The 26,994-nt window shown below is 41.4% G+C and overlaps 3 protein-coding genes across 3 annotated transcripts in view; 2 read left to right on the top strand and 1 right to left on the bottom strand.

The window, feature by feature from the left end:
- Positions 1-26,994, top strand: part of LOC114550677 (zinc finger protein 2 homolog) — a 393,410-nt gene that overhangs the window by 294,390 nt on the left and 72,026 nt on the right. The gene's annotated exons all lie outside the window — the stretch shown is intronic.
- LOC114550698 (coagulation factor XIII A chain) overlaps positions 1-26,994 on the bottom strand; it is a 144,070-nt gene that overhangs the window by 87,899 nt on the left and 29,177 nt on the right. The window lies entirely within an intron of this gene.
- On the top strand, positions 114-26,098 carry LOC114551235 (zinc finger protein 2 homolog). Its single transcript, XM_028572405.1, has 6 exons — positions 114-256; positions 2,163-2,234; positions 10,850-12,005; positions 13,369-13,381; positions 17,805-17,913; positions 24,506-26,098. The coding sequence occupies exons 2-6, from the start codon at positions 2,195-2,197 to the stop codon at positions 25,672-25,674; spliced, it is 2,487 nt and encodes an 828-aa protein (XP_028428206.1). The 5' UTR covers positions 114-256; positions 2,163-2,194; the 3' UTR covers positions 25,675-26,098.

Here is a 26,994-nt window from a genome sequence, read left to right as displayed (position 1 = left end):
CTTAGTTACATTAAATCACTGATCTTATCTCATCTTATCAAAGGTCCCTTAAAACGCTATTTTATTCTGAAGGGCGGAGGAGTGTAGCGGAAGTTGTGTTTGTGTTTCCGGGTCCCGGAAGATGTTACGACCTTCGGCCCATTGTTATCGTTTTACCGCATGATGAGGACGGCGCAGTGATCGATTTTCTACAGAAAGACACATCCCAAACTGCCTCTTGTGGTTTTAAAACCTGAAACGGAGCTACAAAGAGCAGGTCTGTTTTCTCCGACCGGAAACGCGTTAACTGCTGTTGTTGCAGGGAATCCGTGTGCCAAGCTAACGTTAGCCGCAGCTAGCTCCTGCTAACGTGTGTTATGCTGCGTTCCAGGCAACCCGTAACTAGGGATGTGCCGCGATATTGCCTAAAATCCATAATGCGATATACACTGCAGCTTCTTGCAATAACGATAAATATCACGATATATAAATTATAATAGAACCATTTCAAAACAGGTTACATAGACCCTAAGGAAAGCCAAACTACTAAATGGATTTTTTTTTTTTTTTAAAGAGAAAGAAACTTAGTATGTAGTTTTGAGAACATGTATTGGGCAAAACTGTAATTCTACAACATAATGTTGCAGATAAGTTCAAGTACACTACTTGCAGAGACTTTAACAAAGAAAAAGCTTAAAGTATTGGGTTTCTTTCCTTCAGTGCAAACCATTCTAAAAGGCACTAGCTTAGTAAGTTTAAGTCCTTGGTTCTTAAATGCCACCCAAGATGCAGGGAACAGAAAAAACGGGTGTCTTTTTAGTTAAGGAACAGACACTCTACTGAAAATACTTTCAGTATTAGGTATTAGGAATAGATGCACAGATACTTTAAATAAAAACAAATTTCAAACAAAGTTTCTTACTTGCAGCCTAATGTAATGCATTTGAGCACACTTGTACACACACACACACAAAACCGTCAAACTGTGCAGCCTCTGCTCAACCCGTACGGCGGGCCGTGAACTTCACGGTACATTTTTTTTGGTCCCACTCCACCGCTGCACACACACACACACACACACACACACACACACACACACGTTCAGCGGGGAAGTACGACGTCCGCAAACACCGACTGCCAAGATTCCAATCGTCTGTTATATAGTGAATTGTCAGGCTGATGAAAGGCTCCATGTTGCACCGGCCTTTTTCACCAGCTCCTCGTTTCGCTTTCAGCCATGTTTACTCAAGATGACGCATTGCAGCTCGTGGCTCTAAACTTCTCAGGTAGATTGCATCAACATGAATTATCGTGATAGTGCAATATAATTAAAATCTCTATCGTAGGCCAATTTTGTATCGTTTATATTGTATATCGTCTCTATTGCTCATCCCTACCTGTAACCTGTGTTTTCACAACCTTCTACCCGTGAAAGTGCCCTGGAACGGCAGTCAAACCCGCAACTTACTACCCGTGGACCACCCGTACCAGATCGTTGTACTCCCAGTTAGAGTTTTTGACGTCACACACACAAACACACATATAAAACAATGGCGACCCCTGTTATAAATGCTGTACAGACGCCGGTGATGAACGGTAAGAAAAAGTAATAAATAGACATAAATAGGCAACGTTAAGTAATTATGCACATTGTAATCGAATACGCATACGATTGTGTACTACTACAGGTTATGTTTATTAAATGAAGCCCAACATGTGTCGCCGACATGCTAACGTCAACGTTAGGTAGCCGCTAGCTGGAAGGGTTTGCCGTGACTTTGCCCGGAACTAGGGCTGCAGCTATCGATTATTTTAGTAATCGAATATTCTACCGATTATTCCATCGATTAATCGAGTAATTGGATAAGAAACACTTAGTAAGAAATACTTAGTAAGCAGCAATAGTAAATATTTATTATTGCTGTTTACTAAAAAAAAGGAAACCTGTAGCTTGTATATATACAAAAGACAGGTTTCCTTTTTTAGAAAAAAGCAAAAAAATGTATTGCCAAATTCTAAGAGCCTTAAAAAAAAAACCCATTACAATAGTACATTTTTGGTGGCCGTTCATCGTTTCAGCCCTACCTGGAACGCTACCAAGTCGTAACTTACGGGCTAAAATGTGTGTCTGGAACGCAGCATTACTTGTCATGTGTAAATTCCGTATTTTTCTCGAATTACAGGTCGGGTAGAAGTCGAGGAGAGGCACTTCAACATGAACTCGGAGAGGAAACTGTCAGTGGACCAGCGGAGAGGTGGGAGACCTTTACAGAAATGTGTTTTGGCCCCCAAACTGTTCAGTGCTTTATAAAAACAGAATTATTTTGAAATCAATCATTTGAGAGACAAGAAGCCTGTGTGAAGACCTCGGAACTGGAGTGATGTGATCCACTTTTTTGGTCTTAGTGAGGACTTGAGCGGCAGACCTATAAAGACACCGTTACAGTAGTTGAGTTTACTGAAGATAGCTGTTGTTGAATTTCAGGTCTGATTGGCTACACCACGATTTTAAAGAACAGAACAGTAACAGAATAAACCAACACGATTTGAAAAAATGAATCGCCAACATACGCAGAGGGCAAATGTTAATTCTTATTCACAAGGCTTATTGAAATGATGTTTAAAAAAGGGGTCAGTATTTAATATATTGCAGGGCTTAACGCCAACTTTTTAAAGTGGTTGCCGGAATTGACATTACGGTTGCCATGTTTTAAACTTCCTATATTTGGAGCAATTAATATCTTGTTTAACTATACCACACATTTTTATACTGTAACAATGAGAGAAAAGTTAAAAAATATGTATTACATAAACACTTGTCTTGGTTTTAACAGTTACTTTACAGCCGTTGGCCGTAAGAGTTATAACTTAACATGCCAGGACTACAATCCTCGAATCCCGTTAAGAAAAGCCACCAGTAGTACTACTTACCTTCGTTATCTTCCTAAAAGCTTAAAGCTTCGATCGGACCCAAAAAATCAAGCCCGACCCTACCCGATTTAAACTCGATAATTTTTTTAATACGTGGGCCGTTATATCTGACGTTCTCAACTACAATTCTGAGTTGTTTGAACTGCCGAAAAACGTTTAGAAGGGGTATGCTTGGAGAAGTAACAAAAGAGGACGTTGAGCCTGCTTCATGTGTCTGTTCGTCGTCGTTTTTTTTTAGCTGTCATAGGCGAGCAGCGTGCCGCACTTAATCAGTCCTTCCAGAAAAATGCTTTTTTGTGATTGTTGTGGGCAAAAATCCTTGATTATGCGGCACGTTTTCTTAAAAAATGCGATGGAATATGCGTGACATTTATGCAATTTAATGCGATGAAATTGCTTGAACTTGCAAAAATTGCGGGAACCTGCAAAAACTGCGGTTTGATGAAAAGGAGAAAAAAAGTGATTCCCCCAACACCCTGCTTTTTGATGATGTTAGTGTTGCGTAATTGCGTCACTTCATAACGTTCCCATGGCAAAAGTGGAAAATGGCTGCTCTTGTCTGAAGTAAACGCACAATTTTTCAACTTTCTGCTAAGATATATGTGACTTTTTTTTTTTGCAACGAAAATGCGGGGATTATGAAATCATGCAAGCCCCGCATATTTTGCGCGGAAATCGGCAATTTATGCGGCGAAAATGCGGCGTATTTGAAAAAATGCAGCCCCCGCATAAATATGCGGACTTTGGCTGATTATGCGTTGAATTAAGCGATCGCATAATCGCGTTTTTCTGGAGGGACTGCTTAATGCACGCGACAAAGCCAAGACCTGCCCACGACTTGTTTAAAATGGCTACATACCTCTGACCTTCCTCCAAACTTAAAGCTCAAAGTTAATTCTCCCGTTTACATTTTTTTCTTTACATCTTCAAGCTCCATGTTTGCACTTAAGCTACACCATACAGCCCATACCCCCGGGCTCGGGCTCATGCAGAGAATCTAAACTCTTATCACAGCTCCCAACAAGAATGAGTCCAGCAGATCCCTGTTTGCTTGTTCATCCGTTTTCTCTCCCTTTTCAAAATTTGGTTTCCTTGATCTTTGTGCACACCTCCACCACAGGTCTAGTTGCCCCTCAGCGTTGAATGCTTTGAGTGTAGGTCCCTCCGGTGACACCGGCCTCAGCCTGACCATCATCTCTGCATTCAAAGACAATCTCCAATCTGTTTTGGGTTCTGCTCAGACAGCTGAATCCTCCTCTCACATAGAGCTGATGAGGCTGGGAGAGCCTTTTTTTCTGTGTTTCTGCAGCACTGGTTGGAAGTGACTCCATAGAGGCTTGACGTCATTGTCTCCATATGATGCAAGCTCTGCGTTCTCCTGTGGCCACTCTTTTAATGTCTTTAAACTAGGTGTGTGTATTTTTTTGCTGCAACACAACACACTGCCTACATCAGTGCACCTGGTTTTCTCATAGCCTATTGCTACAAAACACATGATTCTCAGTCACACAGCAGGTAATAATAATAATAATAATAATAATAATAATAATAATTAGTGCTGTCAGTTACCCATTTTAACGGCATCCGTTTTTTTATCGCGAGAACATTCTTTTTGGCCTAAGCAAACTTTGTAGTTTTTTTTCACATGCTGTTGCAACAACTAGTAACGTTAGAAAAACTACAACACCACACCGGATCTAGCTAGACCGGAAACACAACAACAGGCACGCCGCACACACTTGTTTGGGCTCGCGAGCCGGCCAAAGAGTAGCAGGCTAACGTTACGTTCTGAGTGGATGGCGAGCGCGAGACGCCGAAATGGACGCCAATAAGATTCTGAACGGAAAGTTGACTTTTTAAAAAGTTGCCAAATGGTTCCATTGAGAAGAGCAGAGTGACCTCTGTGTTTTGTCGTTGGGAACTGAGCTACCATCGCAGCACGTCCAGTCTGAAATACCACTTGATGGCCAAGCACACAGCTGATGCCAATTCTCCGCCCCCTCGTCAAAGCCAGGCAACAAAAGCACAAAGCAAGCCGATCCACTTTTCCATGATGATAACAGCATTAAAATGAGAAAAAAAATAATGGGACAAAAACAAATCAAGTGACATTTAGAATAGATAAAAATGTGCGATTAATTGCAAGTTAACTATGACATTAATGCCATTAATTGCGATTTAAATATTTTAATCGTTTGACAGCACTAATAATAATACATTTTATTTATAGGCACCTTTTGAAAGCACTCATGGTCACCTTACAAGAAAAAAACAATGTACTAAGTTGAAAACAATATAACAATCGTTGATAAAAGGTGCAGGGCATATTTACAAAGCAATAAAGTCAGACCAGCAATTGATGTGAACATATGTACAATATGTGGTCAAAGAGAATATGCCAGTTTAAAAAGGTGTGTGTTTTTTAGATGAGTTCCAGATGCAGGGGGGGCCGAGCGACTGAATGCTCTAAGCCCAACAGTGGTCCGACGGGCGGAGGGTTGAGTGAGGTGTATGGAAGTGGAAGACCGGAGAGTACGGGTGGTTGTGTGGATGTGAACGAGATCAGTCTGGAGGTAGAGAGGAGCGAATGCTGCGGCCGATGTGAGAGATGGACTGATGCGGTGGATGTTGCGTAAATGGACATATGCAGGCCGAGTGACATCGTTTGTGTGTGCTTGGAATGATGGTGTGCTGTCGAGGATGATAGACTCACAGCGGACTCGCAGCGTTTTATTTTTATTTTTATAATGGGGTTAAAGTCATAGACCTATTAATGAAGTGAGAGGACGGCTGGAGCGCTCAAGTATCGCCGCAGTTGGGATTGCATTATTAGTTGAAAGCCCCCCCCGCGACTAGGGCTGGGCATCGAGAACCAATTTCTAATCGGAATCGTTTCAAAAATTACGATTCCATTGGAATCGTTTCAAAAATTACGATTCCATCGGAATCGTTTCTGTATTGGAATCGTTTGGAGGATTTGGTTTCAAATCCGATCATCCCTTCCCAATTTAACATGCGCAAGTTTTGGTTTCCGTAGCGACCAGGCGCTTGTTGTGTTGCAGCCATGGAGCACAGTAAGCGGCGCTCTAGTGTGGCTTTATTTAACGTTGAAAAAGCTATAAAACTGCAACCCACCTTTGAATCAAACTAAAACTTTCCTCTTATTTGTGAAATAAGCATGTGACCTGTTTGAACTCCACCACTCAAAGAGTCGGAATCGAGAATCGATAAGAACCGGAATCGAAAGGAAGAATCGGAATTGGAATCAGAATCGTTAAAAAACGATCGCCAACCCTACCCGCGACAAACGCACTATATACGTTCATAGCAACAAAAATGACTGCATAGGCTGTGCATTTGTGTTATGACATCTGGGTCACATGACAGCGATGCATAACAAAAGATGTATCCGGAAATTCGTTCAAAAAAGTAATGCACCTTTTTTTAAATTTGACTGAAAGAGACAATTATATTGTTAATTGCAATTATTTCTGAGACAGTTAATTGTACAGCAACATTTGGAATTGCTACAGCTCTAAAACGGTAACATGTTCAGATTGCCCAGCTATTGGCAAGATTATTCATTTTGAAGATTACATTCTAATAAATACCTTCTGCAAATCTGATCAGATTTGTAGCTTGTCAATCGTGCCCGAGCAGAGCCGTTTTTTGGAGATCCAGGAGACGAGGTAAAGGGGTCTTCGCTTTTGGGAATGTGCTAAACTGTGTTGAAAAGTTTGATCAGGATTGTCCGATTTGCGGCGTTTAATTGTCCGAATGGTGGTGTCCATCGCTCCTCGTGTGTGAGTGCCTGTCCGTGCACTCTTCGAATTCCAGTGTTCATCCGGACCCTGTGGTTCTGAAAGATGTAGCCCATTTCCCTGAACGAGTGATCTCGTTTTGTCACTGACGGCATTATTTCCAGTCCCTCTCAAAGATGCCGGGATACTTCGCCTCCCACAAAATTTCTGCTTTTCTTCCGTTCATGTTCGGTTGCGACAGTTTCAGCAGGCCTTCTGCCGTCGTGTGGATTGTTTTGTGATGTCGACGGGTTATCGGTTGACTTTTTCACTCCCCAGTCAAACAGTTTAATTTGTTTCGCCCTTGCAACATGCTGGTGCGGGTGTTCGCACATCAGCGGAAATGTTGTGTTTAGAGATGCACCGATAGCCTGGCCGGTGACCGGAATTGGCAAAACAGCGATTGAACACGACCTCATTGATTAATTAAATTCATTGAACTCGAGTTACAACCGCTTCCTGTTTTGATAGTAAAACGCACAAAATCACAGCCCCGCCACGGCCCTGTGACAAAACTCAAGCTTTTAACTAGAGGTTGACCGATTCATCGGTTTTGCCGATTAATCGGCACCGTTAGTTGATTGGTGGAACTATCGTTATCGGCAAAAATCCATACCGATAGTTTTTCCTTGTTCCGTCCGTTGCTGGAGCGGCTGAGAAGTACACGCTGTCATTCATTACACAATACACGAGAGCTGAGAAGGGTCTGCTGGCATCATGCATTACAATAGTGGCCTCTAGAGGCGAAATAAAAACTATCACTGATGCCTGGTGTCGTTTATTTTCGACACGTGTTACTGCGCGCTGCACGGAGAGCACACGCTGTGCGGAGAAGGCTGACCTCAGATTCGCGTTTAAAGCCTCGACAGCAAGGTATACAGTAAATTTTGTCATATCATTATAAAGTTATTAATTTGTTGAATATATGCTGCATTAGTAGAGAAAGAACAGCACAACAGTATTTTGTTTGTTTGCTTTCGAGGCTGAGATGACGCTAAATATTAGCAGTAGGCTAACTTACCTCAAGCGGTTAAAACACTGACAAAAATGAACGCAAGTCTGACCCAAATCGTCCACAATCCGTCTAGTGGCTGCCGCTGGAGAATTGAGATGTGTAGAATCGACAGCGCATTCATTTTAAAATCCTCAGCGGAGGCACATCAACAACTGCCCGAAAGCACGGTAGCGTTATATGGTGGAGCGAGATAGAGAGTGAGTGAAGAGAGGGAGCGTTATATGGTGGAGAGACAGAGAGAGACTGAAGAGAGGGAGCGTTATATGGTGGAGAGACATAGAGAGACTGAAGAGAGGGAGCGCTGGCGCTAGAACAAAGCCGTGAATCAGAGAAATAAAACGTGTTTTCGCTGATTCATCTCTAGAAATGCGACTGTAGCGAGCATGTCACTATCACTAACGTTCCACATTTATATTTACACGTAACAAATGATATATCCAGCTTCAAAAAAAGTCTAAAAGTCGGAAGTTAGAACGAATGCATTGTGCAAAGAGTGGTTGCTATGGAGACGATACACAGTGTTGAGTTCTGGTTCTGTTGACAGTTGCGTTGAGTTCCGTTGCTCTGATTGGTTGTAGGCATAGATATAGACTTCTATATCTATGGTTGTAGGTCTATCCAATGAATGCAGTGGCATTTTTTTTCCTGGTTCAGTTGGAACACGCCCCATAATCACAGCCCAATGGATCGGTTTCAGACTCACCTTCTGACTAGAATCTGAGTAGGACCACATCAGGCTAGTTCTAAACAGTTCTACAGAGAAGAATGGCATCACTGTTTTGAGATTTGGCATACATTTGGGCCTTTTTTGAAGAAATGTAAATAGTTTGTCCTTTTATATGAATTATAATGCTCATTATGTTTATTTTTGCACTGGATGACTCCACATATGTAGGAGAACTGTTTTAGACAACACACATGCTTGTGTAGTATTGCTGTGGGTGTAATATCAATAAATATGACATTATTATTTTGATTATTGGCAAAAGCGTCTGGACTTTTTAGAAAAAATTTATGTATTTTGTCAACTGTTTTATCCAGTATCAATTCTAAATACAATCGGTCGATTAATCGGTTATCGGCAAATCGGTCGACCTCTACTTTTAACAACAACTACTTTTTTTGTGTGGAAATGGCAAACAAATGCACTACTTTCGAACTTTTAATTCAATATGGCGGATTTCCTGTTGAGTTTAGGATATGGCTCCAATAGGCTTTTTTGTACGTCTTGACACATATGTGTACCAATTTTTGTTAATCTACGTTTAACATACTGCAAGGCAAAGTTTTGTAGGGGGCGCTAGCGATCCATTTCTGCATGCCTAATTAAGAAACCCAGGCCTGATGCATGTGCAAGAGTTTTTGAGTATGGGCAGGTCCCCAAAAAGGCAATTCATTGCAGACATAATAAACCCCCCATCAGCAGCTAGAAGAATGCAAGTATAATTAAATAAATAAATATGGTGTAGTAAAAATGTGATATATAAATAAGATAGCTAGCAATTAAAAATATGAGAGATGTAGAAATTAGGGGTGGGCGATATGGACAAAAAATAATATCTCTATTTTTGGCGATTTTTGACGATAACGATAATTAGACGATATCCTTTTAAAAATGTGTTTTTAAAAGTTAATTTATTTAATCACTGATGATAATAATGGGCACAATGTTGAATGAAAACAGTTCTTATTTAAGTTCTTTAAAAATTTAAGCATTCAAGTAAAAACAATTCAAAGAAATACAAAATACTAATACTAATTGAACTAGTGTAGGAACATTGAACTCTGAGTAAACATTCAGTCGTTCACCTCTGCTGTAATGTAAATTGTGCAGCATACAAGCAAGATGAAATCATAATAAACAAAGGGCTCTGTTCTGTAACATATTGCACACAACCATGTCCTTATTGGAAGCAGTCCTGGAGCTGGGATAGGGCCGTGTCAGGCCAGGTTTTGAATAGTCCTTCTGACCAGGACTTGTGCTGGGATCAGGACTAGTTGGATGTGACCTGACTGGCCCAGGTGAGGGAGATGAGCAGTTCTGTATGCCTCCTTGATGTTAGAGTATACGTGGTCTAGTGTGTTCTTCCCTCTAGTAGCACAATCTACATGCTGGAAAAAGCTGGCGAATACAGACTTTAAGGATGCCTTGTTTAAGGTCCCCTGCACAAACTGCAGCGTGCGGTGGGATAAATATACAATATTTATCCCCCGCGCACATGCATGCATACACACACACACACACACACACATTCCACAATGTCTCAGTTTACAGTGTGGTGCTGTTCAACGGTCTCATTGTAGTTGGGAAAAAAAACTGTCGCAGAACCGCACAGACCTACTCCTTAAGCTGCAATACCGCCTGCCTGAGGGCAGGGGAGAGAACAAACTGTGGCAGGGGTGTGTAGAGACCTTGATGATTTTTTTCCTTTTTGCCCTTGAAAGGTTGCGTTGTTTGGCCAGTTTCTCCATAGGTGGCAGCCTATTACCCCAATGGTCCTCTCAGCTGACCTCCCCAACCCTCCTCAGGGCCCTTTTTTCTCTGAGGCGCTGCCGCTCTCATGCCAGAGGGAGATGTTGCTTGTTAGCACGCTCCCAATGGTTCCCCTGTTGAAGGTGGTGAGGACTGTTGGGTTGAAATGGGCCTTTTTCAGTCTCCTTAAGAAGTGCAGGCGTTGGTTGGCTTTTTTTGATGAGGGAGGAGGTATGCAGGGACCAGGTCAGGCGGTCAGACATATGAATCCCTAGAAACTTCATGTGCTCCACGAAGTTTCTAGGGTAAGTTTAATTTGCCGTAGCTTATATGCAATTGAGCAGGGCCTCATCCTCTCTGATCTGGTGCAGCAGAGGTTTCCTACCTTGCAGCTCTGTAATTTTCTCAGCCAGACTGAAAAAAAGGTTTACAGCTGGTTGAAGAGAAGGGTGGAGGCATGAGTTTTTGGAGTGGGAGTGTACTAGCTCCAGGCGACAAACTCAGCAGCGAGAAGAGTTGGGCTCAGACGTTGGGGACCTGGGGTAAATCAGATGAAAGTCATTATGAACCTGTGTCCTTATCAGAGTGAATGTAGCCAATTAGCAAAGTATTGTTAAGATTCACATTAATGGCTATTTGTTTGTTTTCCAGCTTTACCTTCAGATGTCCAGAAAGTGATTGTTGGCGAAGAACATCCGCAGGAGTGGAGCTCCAGTCTGGACCAGGAGGACACAAAGCCCCCACACATTAAAGAGGAACAGGAGGAACTCCGGATCAGTCGGGAGGGAGAGCAGCTTCAAGGGCTGGAGGAGGCTGATACCACAAAGTTCCCATTCACTCCTGTCCCTGTGAAGAGTGAAGATGATGAAGAGAAACCTCAGTTCTCACAGCTTCATCAAAGACAACCTAAACCGATGGAAACAGAAGCTGATGGAGAGGACTGTGGAGGACCAGAACCAGCCATGAAATCAGATCCAGATGCACATTTACAACCAGCTACTGATGACGAGACTGGAGACTCTTCAGAAACTGAGACTGATGACAGTAGTGATTGGAAGAAGGCCAGAGAACCTCAGTCAGGTCTAAACCTTCTGAATAGTGATGAAGCCCCTGTCAGTGATTTGCGATTTAGTACTGGTGGGAAAACGTGTGAGAAAAGGTTTGGCACCAGTGGACATCTGAAGCAACACGTGAGATCTCATACAGAAAAGAGACCTTTTAGCTGCTCAGTCTGTAAGAAGGCTTTTAAACAGAGGGGACATCTGAAACAACACATGAGAATCCACACAGGAGAGAAGCCATTTAGCTGCTCAATCTGCAAAAGAGCTTTTACAGAGAGTGGAAGTCTACATAAACACATGAGAGTCCACACCGGAGAGAAACCGTTTAGCTGCTCTTTCTGCAACAAAACCTTTACAGAGAGCGGAAGTCTACATAAACACTTGAGAATCCACACAGGAGAGAAAACATTTACCTGCTCTATCTGTAAGATAGCTTTTACACAGAGTGGAAATTTGCAGACACACATGAGAATCCACACAGGAGAAAAATCATTTGGCTGCTCCATCTGTAAGAAATCTTTTAGAGTGAGCGGAAGTTTACGGGTACATATGAGAATCCACACAGGAGAGAAACCGTTTAGCTGCTCTGTCTGTAAGAAATCTTTTAGAGTCAGTGGCAGTTTACAGATACACATGAGAATCCACACAGGAGAGAGACCATTTAGCTGCTCAGTCTGTAAGAAAGCCTTTACAGAGAGTGGAAATTTACAGCAACACATGAGAACCCACATAAAAGAAACCATTTAGCGGTGTGAGGTGGAGCTCTAGTCTGGAAGGAGAGCAGAGAACCTCAGTCAGGTTTAACTGCTCTCAGAATGAACAAAGTCTCTAAAGGTTACATGAGATTATACAGTGGCAAGAAAAAGGATGTGAACCTTTTTGGAATTTCATAGTTTTCTGAGTAAATTTGTCATGAAAAATCAAGGGTACTGACAAATCTAATGTGTCTAAAATAATAACGCAACATTTCTTGATCTTTCATGTCTTTATTGGGAACATCCAACAAAAAACTCATAGTGCTTGTGGAAAAAGTACATGAAGCCTTGAGTGAATGACCTCAAAAAAGCTAATTGGAGTCAGGTGTTAGCACACCTGGAGTCTAATGAGTTTGGAGGTGTGGACTACAGCTACTTTGACTGATTTAAAAACCCCTCAAACTTTTGGAGTTCGCTCTGCACAAGGAGAACACGCTTATGTGCGCCGTGCCTCGCCAAAAACGAGCTTTCGGAGGATCTACGATCAAGAATTGTCGATTTCCATGAAGCTGGCAAGGGTTACAAAGTTATTTCAAAGACTTTAGAAATCCACCAGTCTACAGTTAGGCAAACAATCCACAAATGGAGACATTTTGGGACTGTCGCTTCTCTACCAAGAAGTGGGCGCCCAGTCAAAATGACACCCAGAGCACAACGACGACTCATCAGTGAGGTCAAGAAACGATCCCGAATGACAGCCTGAAGATTTTTAAGGCATCATTGGAACTGGCTAACATCTCTGTTCATGAGTCTACCTAAAATAGAAATACGTAAATCATTGAACAGGCAGGTTATCTACGGCAGGACACCACAAAGGAAGCCACTGCTTACCAAAAAGAAAGGAACGCTGTTAACGGTTTACCTTCTGTTAATGTGCATGTATTGATTTGATTTAATGGCATCCAGACCTAGTGTTTGTTTTAGTCAAGTTATTGGGTTGCAAAACTGCTAAGTTGATGTTAGTTTAGGCTCCTCTTTCCTAACCTGGTATCTCAACTTACACAGATTTGACCTTAAACATCCAGACACACACACTTTAATAGTTAGCAAACCTCCCGTCATACAGCCTTTGATTTGACTTGGACATAGAACACACCGTGAAGGAGACTCAAGTCTTCTTTTAAATGTTCTCTGTTTGGGCCAGGCCATGTGGCCATCTTTCACCCGCACACATCATTTTTGTCCTTTTAGCTTAGATCTTTTAGATGCCATTAGACGTAGCGTTGTTTACTTTTGCTTTATTAATTTTGGGAATAAATGCTATGGAAAATACATGTTGTCTATTTAACTTTGAACAAAAGGGAATTTTGCCTACCTCTCCTGTGACAAGAGCTCAGAAATCTTTTAACTTTAGCTCGCTATTTAGGGTAACCGCGGGGTCTTACACGTCTTAAAGTCGTAAATTCAATATTCTAAAGATAAGGCCTTAAAAGTCTTACATTTCGTTTACAAAGGTCTTACATTATTTCTTGTCCTTTCGTAGGATTAAATAAATACCGTAATAATATGAATAAATGCTTGCTGTGTTTTGTGACCTTACAATTTACTCCGTGTGACTTAAAGGTTATACGACAGTACAGGTACTGCTTAGGTCAGTGTTTTTCTTTCCGCTCTTGGCCGTGGAGTGCGGCGCAAAATGGTGTGTTATTATAAATCCATAGGCATGCAAGCTAAACATCCAAGCTTGGGCGCGAATCAATCCTTTGTCAGGAAAGAAACCAAAATGTCTCGTAACAAGCTAACGTTAGCTCGTCGGTTAGAATGGGCAAGTGTCTGAAGGTCTGGCCACATATGAGGACAAGTTGGCGGAGGACAATAGAGTACAAACACAACTTGCAACGCTATTGTGAACTAAATGTGATGAGTATTATTATATATATTATAAAAGTCTTTAAATTTAACTTGAAGAATCATCGAGGTACCCTGTAATTGGAATGTTAATTTTGGTTGTAGTTATTAATTTAATTATTTATTCCAAATTGATAGTTTACTATATTTATATAGTATACTTAAGTCACTTAATTTGCTTTTCTTTATCTTTTCAAATGGTGCCCCAAATGAGGTGACTTAATTTACATGCAATCACATCGAAATAAAGTGCTTGCAACACAGAGCTGCCCGTGGACGCCTGTCTGTAAATAATGCCGGGAAAAAACTATCGGCGAATGCCGCGTATCAGCCGATGCTGATACACAAATATCGGCCGGCCGATAAAATCGGTCAATCACTAGTTATGGTTGTCCCTAATTATACTTTGACCTCAACATAGTTGGTAAATCAAGCCGAGGCCTGGATCTCAACATTACTTCTATAAAATTGCTGTCTCGTTTTTGAATGTGTTTGGGGGGAAATGTATATACAAAACCAACATGGAACCAGTGACCACTAATGCAAACTGTGCAGCCCAGTCAGGATTTATTAGAGCGTAGTCTATATCCTTGACGTCTCCCTTCTGGGATTGCTGCGGTGCCGCAAGAAGTCCCGCCGGATGCATGTATTTTCGTTTCCTTCTGCTTTCTTTGTGTTGTAATTTTGCACTCCGGTGGAACTATAGACTACCTATATTAATAATACCTTCCAAAACGGCAGGCATTATGGAACATGGGGACAGCTCCGATATACCAGACCTATATGATAAGGTTTAACAGAACTATATATTATATCCAAACAAGCCTTAGTGATGAAGTTGAAGATTATATATAATATTTATGAAAGCCTGGCGAGTTGCCCTCTACTGGACCCAATTCAGTACATAGATCCCAGAGCTCAGCTTTAGGGAATTTAAATCGGCATATTAGCCAGTCGTTGTCGTGGTCCCTGAAGTCTCTTTCTCTCCTGATTCTTCCATTGGCGTAGTCCTCCTGCAGGGCCAGCAGTGCCATCATGCAGCATTACGCACGGGGTCACCGCAAAATGTATATGTTTACAACAATTTGTGATTGTCAACACCTTGTCAAAATCACAGCATCAACTAGTGGTATCTCCAACCCCGAGATACAATTTCAAGACAAAAGTCTAATAGGCAAACACACTTTTCGGTATTAAAGTTCGGACCGATAACGAAGAGAGTAAGTGTAACGATTGCGCGAGAGCGTAACGGCTGTATTTCCAGACTTTGACATTTGATGATGATATATGCACAGTATTAAAGACCGATATTTAGTTATTGACACTGCGTTCTGCCGTTATCTAATGGTAGGGTATTTAAATGCTATCCTGTATTCCATGCAGTCGGGCCATCTCTTCCTCCTGCGCTCTATAGCGGACAATGTGATGGCGAGACAGCGCCTATTAAATATTAATAACGGATTTTTATTAAAGGTTTGAGTTGGATTTTACAATGTGTTTGTGGAACAAGCATCACTCAGAACAAGCGCAAATAACACTGCTAGATTTAATCTTTACGATAACATGGATGATACGGAGTGAGAAAATGTGCGTGAGTCATCAATACTTGAAAACATTACGAGTAATCGTTATTCCCCCCCATTTACCTTCTGCAGGCTGACTCCAGTTCACCACCTCACCATCTGTGAATTTCCGCCAATTTCCATTGTCCCCAAAATGTGCGTACGCATGGGTCAGAGCTTGCGTGGAGGACCGCACATTCTCCCTTCAATTATTATTATTATTTTTTTATAAATCGCAATCGCTTGGGGTCCGTCTTCTTCCAGTGCGGCTACTTTACTAGTATCCCAGAGATGATAAAAGCAGTGTTCTGGCACTTACTCTGGAGAGGCCTTCTTTCAAGTCCTGACCTGTGTGGAGCGATACCTGGCGGACATAAATATGAGTGTAGGTGAACACAAATGTATGAATCAATTTAAAGCAGTTGTTTATTCTTGTATTATTGAATTATGTGCATTTATTCGAGAATTTCTTTTATTTATGAATTTTACTGAGACTTAAGTCTTTTTTTTACTCTTTTTTTTTTTTTTTTTTTTACTCTTTTTAAAACAAACGCAGACTGGCCTGGAGAAATACATTTAAAGCATTTATATAGTCTTTAATTTCTTTGATTCATTTAAGCATGTATTTATGCATTTATATAGTCATTCTCAAGTCATGTTTTGTCTTACATAATTTTAGACGCTCTAGATGTCTTCAAGGCTTTATTTAATGCTTTGAGCATATTAATATGTCCCTAATTGCTAAAGTGATCTATGTGACTTCCCGGTTTTTTCTCATTAAAAGTTGAATCCTATGTTGATGGTTGTAACCGTACTGGCGGCCCAGCAGAGGGCGCCAGAGCTTCATCAGTCGCTGGATGCCCAGGCACATAGCCTTTTTTATTTGTGCATATGTAAAGAAAAAAGATACCTTAAGTAATATGTCATGCCAACATGAACATCTTTACCAAAATATAAAGATGTGGCTCCTACAAAAGTATCGGCATCAAAATAAACTTTCCAAATGTGAAAGTACTCATTCTGCAGAATAATATATATCATATTGCTTTATTATAATGATTGATGCAGTCACGTTTTCATCACTATTGTTGCAGCTGGTAAAGGTGGCGCCCATTCTAACGACTTTATATTCAGCTGGGTAGTTTTCATCTATAAATATACATTGTTTTTTATTGGTGGATTATATTTTGTTTCAATGATCAGAATCTGTAGAGTAACTTAAAGCTGTCAGGTAAATGTAATGCAGTAACAAGTACAATATTTCCCTCTGGAATGTAGTGGAATACAAGTAGAAAGTAACTGAAAATGAAAATACTACAGAAAAAGTACCACAAAATTGCACAACTACTTGAGTAAATGTACTTAGTTACATTCCACCACTGATCTTATGTTATCTGAAGTGACACTGGTTAGAATCGACTTCTGGTTTCCTGAACCGGAGCTAATCGACTGTTGGCTGAGCATGGCGACCAGGGCCGGCGATTGCTATAGGCGACCAAGGCGATTGCCTAGGGCGTCAAATATGTTGGGGGCGCCGTGTCGCCCTTAGGTCTACTTCCCATTAATAATAGAATTAGAACGACAAGCAAAATAAAACGTATTTATTAAACATGATCATCCTAGGGCGCCCCCTCAGCCACACGTTTACTTGTCAACCTTTCATTACGCGACGTTTCCCGTCTCAGGTCAGACTCAAACACACAGAGCTCTGAAGCAGACCTGTGCGTCGCTTAGTGTTCCCTCTCTCTGGAGAAATAGAGACGAGCAGCGGCACAGACACCAGGGGCGTCGGACCGGGGGTAAAACCAATACTGATTACCAGGGCCCAAGGGGAGAGAGGGCCCTTGAAAAGTCTGGAATATATTTTATTTTACCTGGATATTTTTATTTTCCTAATAACATGTGTGGGAGGCAGCAATTAGCCACGAGGCATCTAGTCTGCCGGAAAGCCAACAGAAGAAGAAGAAGAAGAAGAAGAAGAAGAAGAAGAAGAATCGACTTCTAAAACGATGCCGACCACCATATAACGCAAGGGTCTTTTAAAAGGCTTTAACTCTGAAAGCCGGCGGAAGTTGTGTTTGTGTTTCCGGGTGTTGCTCTGGACTGAACACAGCGTGTGTGTGTGTGTGTGTGTGTGTGTGTGTGTGTGTGTGTGTGTGTGTGTGTGTGTGTGTGTGTGTGTGTGTGTGTGTGTGTGTGTGTGTGTGTGTGTGTCTCTGCGTCTGCCTGCGTTAGCATGTCGGCTGAGCGTAAATACGGACACTAATAATTAGGACAGAGCGTATTATCTAGTAATCTTTGACTCGATCAGAGGGTAATATCCGGATTTAAAGACCTGAAACAGATATTGACTCTGCGACTAGAGGACATTTGATTGGAGATTTCGAGACAACAACGTCCGGATATGAAAAGAACATCGATTGCCAACGAAGAACTGGCGTCACTGGATGTGGTTTTAAACTCCGACATGAAGCTGCTGGGAGAAGCAGGTTGGTTTGTTTTCTTTTTTTTCCCTCCTGGGCGAAATGTCTTTGCTAATGATGTGCTCCGTGTTAAGCTAACGTTAGCTAACCCGTCCACACAGTCGGTTAGCGAGCAGCTAGCTCAGCTGCTAACAAGTTGTTGTGTTTATGAGGCTTTTTGAAGACTCTTCACATTATTTGTAAAGTGGTGCAACGTAACTAAGTAGGCTACATTTAACATTCAACCAACTCGAGATACAGCTTCTGCTACTTTCTACTGCACTACGTGACATTATTTATTTTTAGCAATTTAAAGAAACTATGTTTCTGGCGTACTTAGCTAGGTAAACACTGGGTCGTAAACTTAATATAACGTCTGAGAGATTATCGTCGTGTGTGTGTGTGTGTGTGTGTGTGTGTAAAAGAATTGACAATTTAATGGTTGGAATGGCATGGCTAAGACTGTCCAGTGTATCAAGGACGTCGTTGGAAAAGAGAGCTTGCTTTCAATGGTCCTCCCTAAATGAATAAAGGTTCTAGTAATAGAGCCTGACATCTTAACATAATCTAAATCGAACATTGTCAACGTTCAAAGTTGGAAAAATAAAACCGAAACAATCGATGACAACTGACTCCGATGCTCAAAACTTCATCTCCCTATTGGAGGCATTTGACTTCATTCAGCATGTTCCCCGGACCCACTCACAAAAAAGGGCATACTTAGTCATATCAAAAGGACTTCATATCACTGCGGCCTGTGGTCATGGCCAGGGGATGTGCCGCTGCTACAGGGTGCGGGGCTCTCCGTGTCCCGCTGGAGCTCCGACTGCAGGTCGAGGTCGGCAGCGAAGCTTTCTGGCAATAGTAACGTTGCTCCGCTGGCCGATCCCCACTGATGACGGTCCGTCTGCGGCTGCAGGACCTGGAGCTCAACACCAGTGTTTCAAGGTATTTATTTAGAAGCGGGCTGGCTGGTTAGTTAGCTAACGTTAGCTTGCTATTCCACCAAGCTTCCATGCTACATAAATAAACCGGACAGAGTTGTCCCTCATCTGGTGATAGAAACCCTGCTCTCCCCGTCCTGTTGGCTCAGAGCTCCACAGCCTAAGTCCACAGGTACAAATTAGTTTTGCACCAAATGTATCGCAACAAGTGTTGCAAAAGTCGAGGCGCAGATTCGCCACTTTGTGATGCGAGAGAGCACATATGTGAAGTTGCAGTGACAGATTCGAGAGGTTGTAATCACTGAGTTGTGGTTGGAAAATCAACTTGGGTAAAAAAAAAAAAAAAAAAATGTACACGAGTAAATGTTGCATTACACGTTTGCAGCTGTCGTGTTCATGCAAATTTGTGAATATTTTTTCTGCGACTTCACATTCAGAATACAGGTGTGTGAATATTTTCTACAAGTGCAAATTTCAATTTCCAAGTTCAGATTTATTTTACAAGCTCTCGTGTTTTTTTTCTTTGTGACTTCAAATTCAGATCACGTGTGTGACTATTTTTTACAAGTGCAAATTTTAGTTCAGAGTTCAGATTTTTTGTTCTGCAAGTTCTCATATTGTATTCTACAAGCTCTCACATTTTGCACCATATTTACCTTTATACTTTGGGTACTTGCCGATACCGAGTACCGATACAAGTACTTAATAATCTCTCTGGTGTCCCAGCGTGTTTTCAGACACACTGATGATTTTGGCCTTCTCTGATGTTGTTGTCAGTAAGAGTATTTTCAAAGTACCATGTCTTTTTTTCTATTCAAAGCTAAGTGCCTGGGCCCGGACATTTCCCCGGGCTAGTGTCAATAAAATAAATCATATACAGTATCTCACAAGTTAATATTTAAATTTATATAAATATATATTTTCATATCTTTCATTCTATTAAAACAATAAACAATCATATTTGTTTTATTTAGAAATGACCTTTAGACGGTAGCTTATGTGATAAGGGAAAAAACTACATGTCGCATTCTCGCTCTGATTGAATGCAGTAGACTTGCGTAGATTTACAGCAAACAAGCCTCCAGTGTGCCAGCAGAGAGAGACTTCTCCCTGCAGAACCGCATCAAAACAGCGCAGCTGTGTCAGGCAGGGGCTATGTGCATCGCGAGTTGCAGAAAGACACCTGTTTACAATTATTTTTATTCTAGTGTGCACTTGATCCTTTTATGAGCCAGTTTGTTTGTACTGTAGTTTGTATGATTTTATTTCCTCAGCCTAGCGAATGGAAAAAATGTCTATTTGAATGCAGATCAGCACAATTACATGCATTGATTTCATTCTTTTGCCCTCTCTGCCTATAGCAAGTAGCCTACATTTTAATAAAAATAGTATAAATCTACATCCCTTGATGATATTATTCTTTATATATAGCCTGCCTATCAATTGTTTTAAAGCGCACTAAACATGGAAAATATTTGACCGTAACTTTTCCCATATGACCGGTAAAATGAAACCCTACAGGTCACATGACCGGCACCAATTTTCTTTCTAGCGAAAACTCTGGTATTATGTTATAAGTTTCTAATTTATTAAATAATTGCTTAAAGCATTTAAACAAAGTTTTGTGTTTGAGTTTGTAAGATTCTTAAGAATCTTAATTTTGACGTCAAGATTTTCATTTTCACTGTAAATGCATATCAGTTCCAAATATAGGTTATCGGTTTCATTAACTACTAATAATCGGTATCGGCCTTGAAAAAAACAGTATCGGTGGATTCCTACTAAAAATCATAGCCTACTATGATCCATACAGAAAGTTACATGTTGTCATAAATCTCAACACTGTTGAATCATAGTACACTAAGGCTATTCAAAGTTAATTCTTGTTCATTTTGTTTGTTATAGATCATTGTTTGAAATTTTTTTTGCATCCTACTAAACACGCTGTTTTGTACTATAAAGTTACATGTTCTGTTGCACTCAAGTGTTTCTACCGTTTATCAGTACAGTTAATCCCAGGGGAAGCTACAACACTGCAAGCAGAGTGCTCCGATCAGCCTCTGAGCCTGTAGTGAATCGTTGGCGCTGTCACGCATGCACTACTTCAGGGAGGAGGGGCTGGAGGCCGCTGGTCTAGTGCACCATGGCTGTATTAAAAGAAAGGTGGTCACTATAAATTTTATTTTTAACCTTTTAATTTATTAGGTCTGTGTATTGGCAAGAATCTGGCGATACGATACGTATCACGATACATGGGTCACGATTCAATGTATTGCAATATATTTCGATACTGTGCGTAAAGTATAATTTTAGAAAAACTAATATTTAAAAAAAGACATGATGTTCATAAAAGTCAAAGACGTTTACTTTAGGTAAACAATTCAGTACACACAAAATCAAATTTGTATATGCTAAAGTAGGCCAAAGTTTAGCCATAGCTACGTTGTTAGCTTTTAGCCAAAAGTAAGGCACTGTTAGGCAAGGACACTAGTGGTGCGTCTCAGCATAGCCTTCTAGAGGATTCTTTCAGCTTGGGTGGGTCTGAATTAGGGATTTAACGATTACCGGCGTAACTGTACACCACGGTAAAAATGTTGTTGGTAACAATTACCGTTTTCATTTTAAAATGTCATTTCTATCAGGGTGGATTACAACGGTGTGGAAACGGCGTGTTCCCAGCTTCATCCGAGGCTCTACGCGCACCGCGTAGCCTACAGTGCGTTTCTTGAAGCTGGAATCATGGCGGAAAGAGCGCTCAGGACATTTATCAGCCTTGTAAAAAAAAAAAAAAAAAAAAAAAAAAAAGGCCATAGTAACACTTGCTCTGAGATGATTGAACAATCAATGACAAGAGTCATCGCTTTGATCTCCTGCCAATCACTCGCGTTCAGACAGGAGAAGGGGACAGAACAGCAGCTGTAAACAGACTTTTTTTTTTTTTTTTTTTTTTATCATTCCTTTCCCGTTTTCTGACTTGTTGAAGTGATGTGTGTATGTGTAGCCCAGAATGTAACCTAAAACTATTCTGTAGCTTGCTACACTGTCATGGGTTTTACTGCATCGTTATTTGTGTAAACGTTAAAGCTACATGTATTCATATTTCAGTTGTGTTCTGCTACATAAGTTAAGCCCGTGTTACGACGTAACATTTATTTGGAGATATATATATTATCGTCTGATAATATTGCTGTGTTTATTGCATAGCTGATGGATGTGCATATTGTTTAATATTACTTGTGCAGCCATGTATTGATATTCAGGTTGTGTTAGGGCAATTTTCTAGTAAGGGGCAATCGCCAGTAAACAGCCTAGCGTTGTGGATTCACGTGCTTAGCTATTAAAGGTGTATTACACTGTTTGCTCTATTAAGGATATGTGTGCTGTAATATATGTGGCTTATGCTCAGTTTGTGTTACTGAGCAATATGTTACATTTATGTTCATTGTTACAGAGAAATGAACGTAGACTAATTCTTAGTATTGTTTCTTGGTATATGCTGGTGGCTATAACATTTAGTTTTGGTAAATAATGTTTATAGTAAGTCAGATGCTTATTAATGTGCATTATTATTTCTTTATATTTCAGAACAACATCCAACTTCACATGTAACGTCAAATACAACTTCATAGTTAACTTCATGTTCAAGTTCTAAGTACATCTTCCTGGATCTCAAAGTCAGACACATTTTCAATCGTTTTTACAAGCCTATTGCCTATATTTTTGTAATATAATAAACACTGTTGCACCTTTTGAAACTATTTCAGCTTGTGTAGGCCTACCAGTGCTTTCTGAACATATTGAACACACTTTTAAAAATACCGCAATAATACCGAAAAACCGTGATAATTTTGGTCACTATAACTGTGAGGTAAAATTTTCATACCGTTACATTACTAGTCTCAATTTACCTGGGTGGGGCACCCAACTAGAACCTTTAGTATAGGAAACACTGCTCCCACAGACAACACTTTTTCTCAACTGCCTGAAGTGCCTGAACCACGTTCCTGTTTCAAATTCCTCAATTAGTAATGTTCCTGATTGAGAATGTATTTGTATTTTTTTTTTTTTATTATAAGGATCCCCATCAGCTGACGCCTAGACGACCAGCTATTCTTCCTTGGGGTCCAAAGAAAGAATGCCAGCCCAGTTCTTCATATGTGCTGGCCATTTAGAATTTGGTTGACCAATCACAACAGAGTGGGCCAAGAGCCAAAAGGTCAGACAGAGGGTTTCAGGTAGAGGAGCTGTAGCAATGGGCATTATGAGAAACATAATGCTTTTTGAAACAACAACAAAGCATGTAAAAGTATTCTAGTAGACCCCAACTGTACAAATAGGATGCTGAAAAGAAGTATTTTAGGTTTCTTAAAACTTTGTTGTGTCAGCAATAGAGGCAGTGATGTTTTTACTGTACGAGACTCCCACCGCCTCAAAACCGACTGAGAAGTCTGATCGTCACTGACGTCACTGGCCATCGCAGTGTCACGTCTTTGTTTCTCCAAAAGTTGAATCCGTCTCAACTTGTTGTTACCAAAGTAGCGTTAACTTAGAGCCAGCATGCCAAGTGCATTGAGTGGGTGACATTAGTTATTAAGTGGTCAAGCAAGGAGAGGTAGCGGTGTCGGAGTGAGAGTTACTTAGTGTATGAGTGCTGGCTGTGTGAGGAAAAGCAAGAGGGGGGGAGGGGGAGAGATAAAGATGGCAAAGATGCTGTAAAGTGAGTTAGCAGTGAACAATAAAGCAACAAGCTTCTCAAGACACGGTGGATCATCTGATCTTACTGCCGGTAAAGTGAAGGCTGTTAGCCCCCAAAATGACATTGGCCCTGGAGGGAATGTCTTCCCCTGTGCTTCCTGACCACGGTCTGGACGCCCAAACAGGAAACGTTTAACACAGAATTATATAAGGGGAAAAACAAAAATGAATATTCAAATCCCAAAATTGAATGCATACCCAACCAATGAATAGCCGATTTAATATAATAAATGTATAATATTTGGTTCAAGCCCCAATGCTCAGTACCCTATGATGACTTTTTGGGAACCCAGGTAAAGCAGATGATGTCATTATGAACTTGTGTCCTTTTTTGGGGCGTCACCGTTTTGAATTTAAACCTAAAATCCACCAAAATGAGCTTTTAATTTCAAATACTAAAAGCAGTATCAGTGTTTCTCCTAGTATTTGTTTTCTCTCCATCCTGGCCTACTTGTATCTGTCCGAAACAGAAAAAAAATAACACACTGACCTGACCGGCTCTAGCGTGCAGCAAAAGACACGTTAACCGGTAACGTTAGCCTACTTGTAGCCTGCAGCTGCACTTTTTAAAACACTGTGGCCACTGCGAGAGTAAAGGATGAGAGTGAAAACAGAACTGGACAATCCTCATGCTTTTTGGAATTCACCAGTGTGACAACATTTTGCCTTCCCCTGTCAGCTATGTAAACAAACAACGAAATGGTAAAGCCTGTTGGCTCCAACTGGACTTGATAGTGCATGCAGGTGCCCCTCTGTAAATTCATAGGGCATTCATGTGCTGCCCCTTGTTATTTTCAGTGTCAGAGCTGGAAAAAATGTCGTAAATTGTAGATTTGGAGATTCATGACACTAGTCCTTATGAGAGTGAATAAAGCTAATTAGCAAAGTTTAGATACAATTCTGTTTTGTTTGTGTTTCAGCTTTACCTTCAGATGTCCAGAAAGTGATTGTTGGTGAAGAACATCAGCAGGAGTGGAGCTCCAGTCTGGACCAGGAGGACACAAAGCCCCCACACATTAAAGAGGAACAGGAAGAACTCCAGATCAGTCAGGATGAAGAGCACCTTCAAGTGCTGGAGGAGGCTGATATCACCAAGTTCCCATTCACTCCCGTCTCTGTGAAGAGTGAAGATGACGAAGAGAATCCTCAGTTCTCACAGCTTCCTCAAAGCCAAACTGTAGAGATGAGAACAGGAAACTCGTCTGAACCTGAGACTGATGACGGTGAATGGAAGGAGACCGGAGAACCTCCGTCAGGTTTAAACTCTCTGAATAATGATGAAGTCGGTGATTCGACATGTGGTACTGGTGAAGAACCAGTAAGCTGCTTTGAGTGTGGGAAAAGATTTGGCAGCAGTGGACGCCTGAAGAGACACGTGAGATCTCATACAGCCGAGAAACTATTCAGCTGCTCAGTCTGTAAGAAAGCTTTTATAAAGAGTGGTCATTTACAGTCACACATGAGAATCCACACAGGAGAGAAACCATTCAGCTGCTCCATCTGTAAGAAAGCTTTTACAGAGAGTGGAAGTTTAAATAGACACATGCGAATCCACACAGGAGAGAAGCCATTTAGCTGCTCCATCTGTAAGAAAGCTTTCATAGATAGCGGACAGCTGAAGAAACACATGAGAATCCACACAGGAGAGAAGCCATTTAGCTGCTCAGTCTGTAAGAAAGCCTTTGCAGACAGTGGACATTTACAGAAACACATGAGAATCCACACAGGCGAGAAGCCATTTAGCTGCTCAGTCTGTAAGAAGGCTTTTACGGTGAGTGGACATCTAAAGGCACACATGAGAATCCACACAGGAGAAAAACCATTTAGCTGCTCCGTGTGTAAGAAAGCTTTCACAGAGAGTGGACATTTAAGGGAGCACATGAGAATCCACACAGGAGAGAAACCGTTTAGCTGCCCTTTCTGCAACAAAGCTTTTAGTAAAAGTGGACATGTACAGGCACACATGAGAATCCACACAGGAGAGAAGCCATTTAGCTGCTCTTTCTGTAGCAAAGCTTTTAGCAAAAGTGGCAATTTACAGACACACATGAGAATCCACACAGGAGAGAGCAGGAGAGAAAATGAATGAGTCTCTAAAGGGTATGCGAGATGTCATACTTTCTGGGTCATGAAAAATTCTTAAATACAATAATTAAAACGTTAGGCTTTAAAATGTAATAAGATTTTGAGAGGTCTTAAAAATTGATTGGATGAAGAAGTTTATATTTAATATTACTGTAGGGTTCCGTGAAACTCCATAGTATAAAGGCAACAGCTGCTTTTGGTCGTGGCTCTTCCTTCACTTCAGAAAAAGCAACAACTCTACTGCATCTCTCTAGCCTGACAGGCCAGACTCGCATCAAGATGTTGGGTCTGGGAACACACCATTGGCAGGGCTCAATCCGAGGGGCGGGCTAAATGGTTGTCTTTCAAATTCACTCTGCACGCAAAGGGATAACGCTACAACCAACCAGTGCAACGAAGAAGGTAGCGGAGCTAGTTGATGGATTCAACTTTAGCCGTATCCGGTCGGCAAAACTCCGCACACATCTTCCCTTTTTAAGAATGACTTCAGTGCCGTTCTTTGTTCTTTTCTCAAAGAAAAGCTTAACTCCAAGTCGTCGAGATTCGAAAGACTGCTGTTCGCCAGCAGCAGCAGCCATCTTCTGTGTTTTTGAAGTAGCAGGGAATTCAGGCGGAACCGTCGCCACTCTGCCATCATTACGTTAAGCCCGCCCACCGACTCTATACACGATGTGATTGGCCTGACTAGAGTTTGGTTTTTCCAGCTTGGAAGCCAACGGAAAGTTGCTGGACGAACCTGGCTGCAAATGACATTTACTGCCGCTAAGGTGCGTCTAGATTTCTAGGCTAGCGTCTCTCGGCAGGGGGGCCAGACCAGTTCTATTCAATTCAATTTTATTTATAGTATCAAATCATAACAAGAGTTATCTCGAGACACTTTACAGACCACACTCTATAATATACAAAGACCCAACAATTCCAGTAATTCCCCCCAAGAGCAAGCATTTAGTGCGACAGTGGTGAGGAAAAACCGGTTGGGGGTGTGATGAGCAGTGGCAATAACGGTCACAATAAAGATAATGGAACGGTGACTAGAAATAGTAGTTCATGGCATAGCAGGGCACTGCAGGGCATTACAGGACGTAGCAGGGCAGAGCATAGCAGGGTGTAGCAGGGCGCAGCAGGGCACTGCGGAGCGTAGAAGGGTGTAGCAGGGCATAGCAGGGCGTGCAGCAGGACCACGGTGACAGCTGCAACCAAGATTTTGGTGCCACGCTAATCCAAGGAAACATGCTGTGCGAAAAAATCAAACATAAGATCTCCGGGGAATAAGCTCCCCAGAGCCAGGATGCACACAAATGGAAAGAGTTCTCCGTTGAACCGT

Source organism: Perca flavescens, chromosome 24 (genome assembly GCF_004354835.1).
Source record: "Perca flavescens isolate YP-PL-M2 chromosome 24, PFLA_1.0, whole genome shotgun sequence".
In the NCBI taxonomy this organism is placed as follows: Eukaryota; Metazoa; Chordata; class Actinopteri; order Perciformes; family Percidae; genus Perca; species Perca flavescens.
This window is presented reverse-complemented; position numbering and strand designations above follow the sequence as displayed.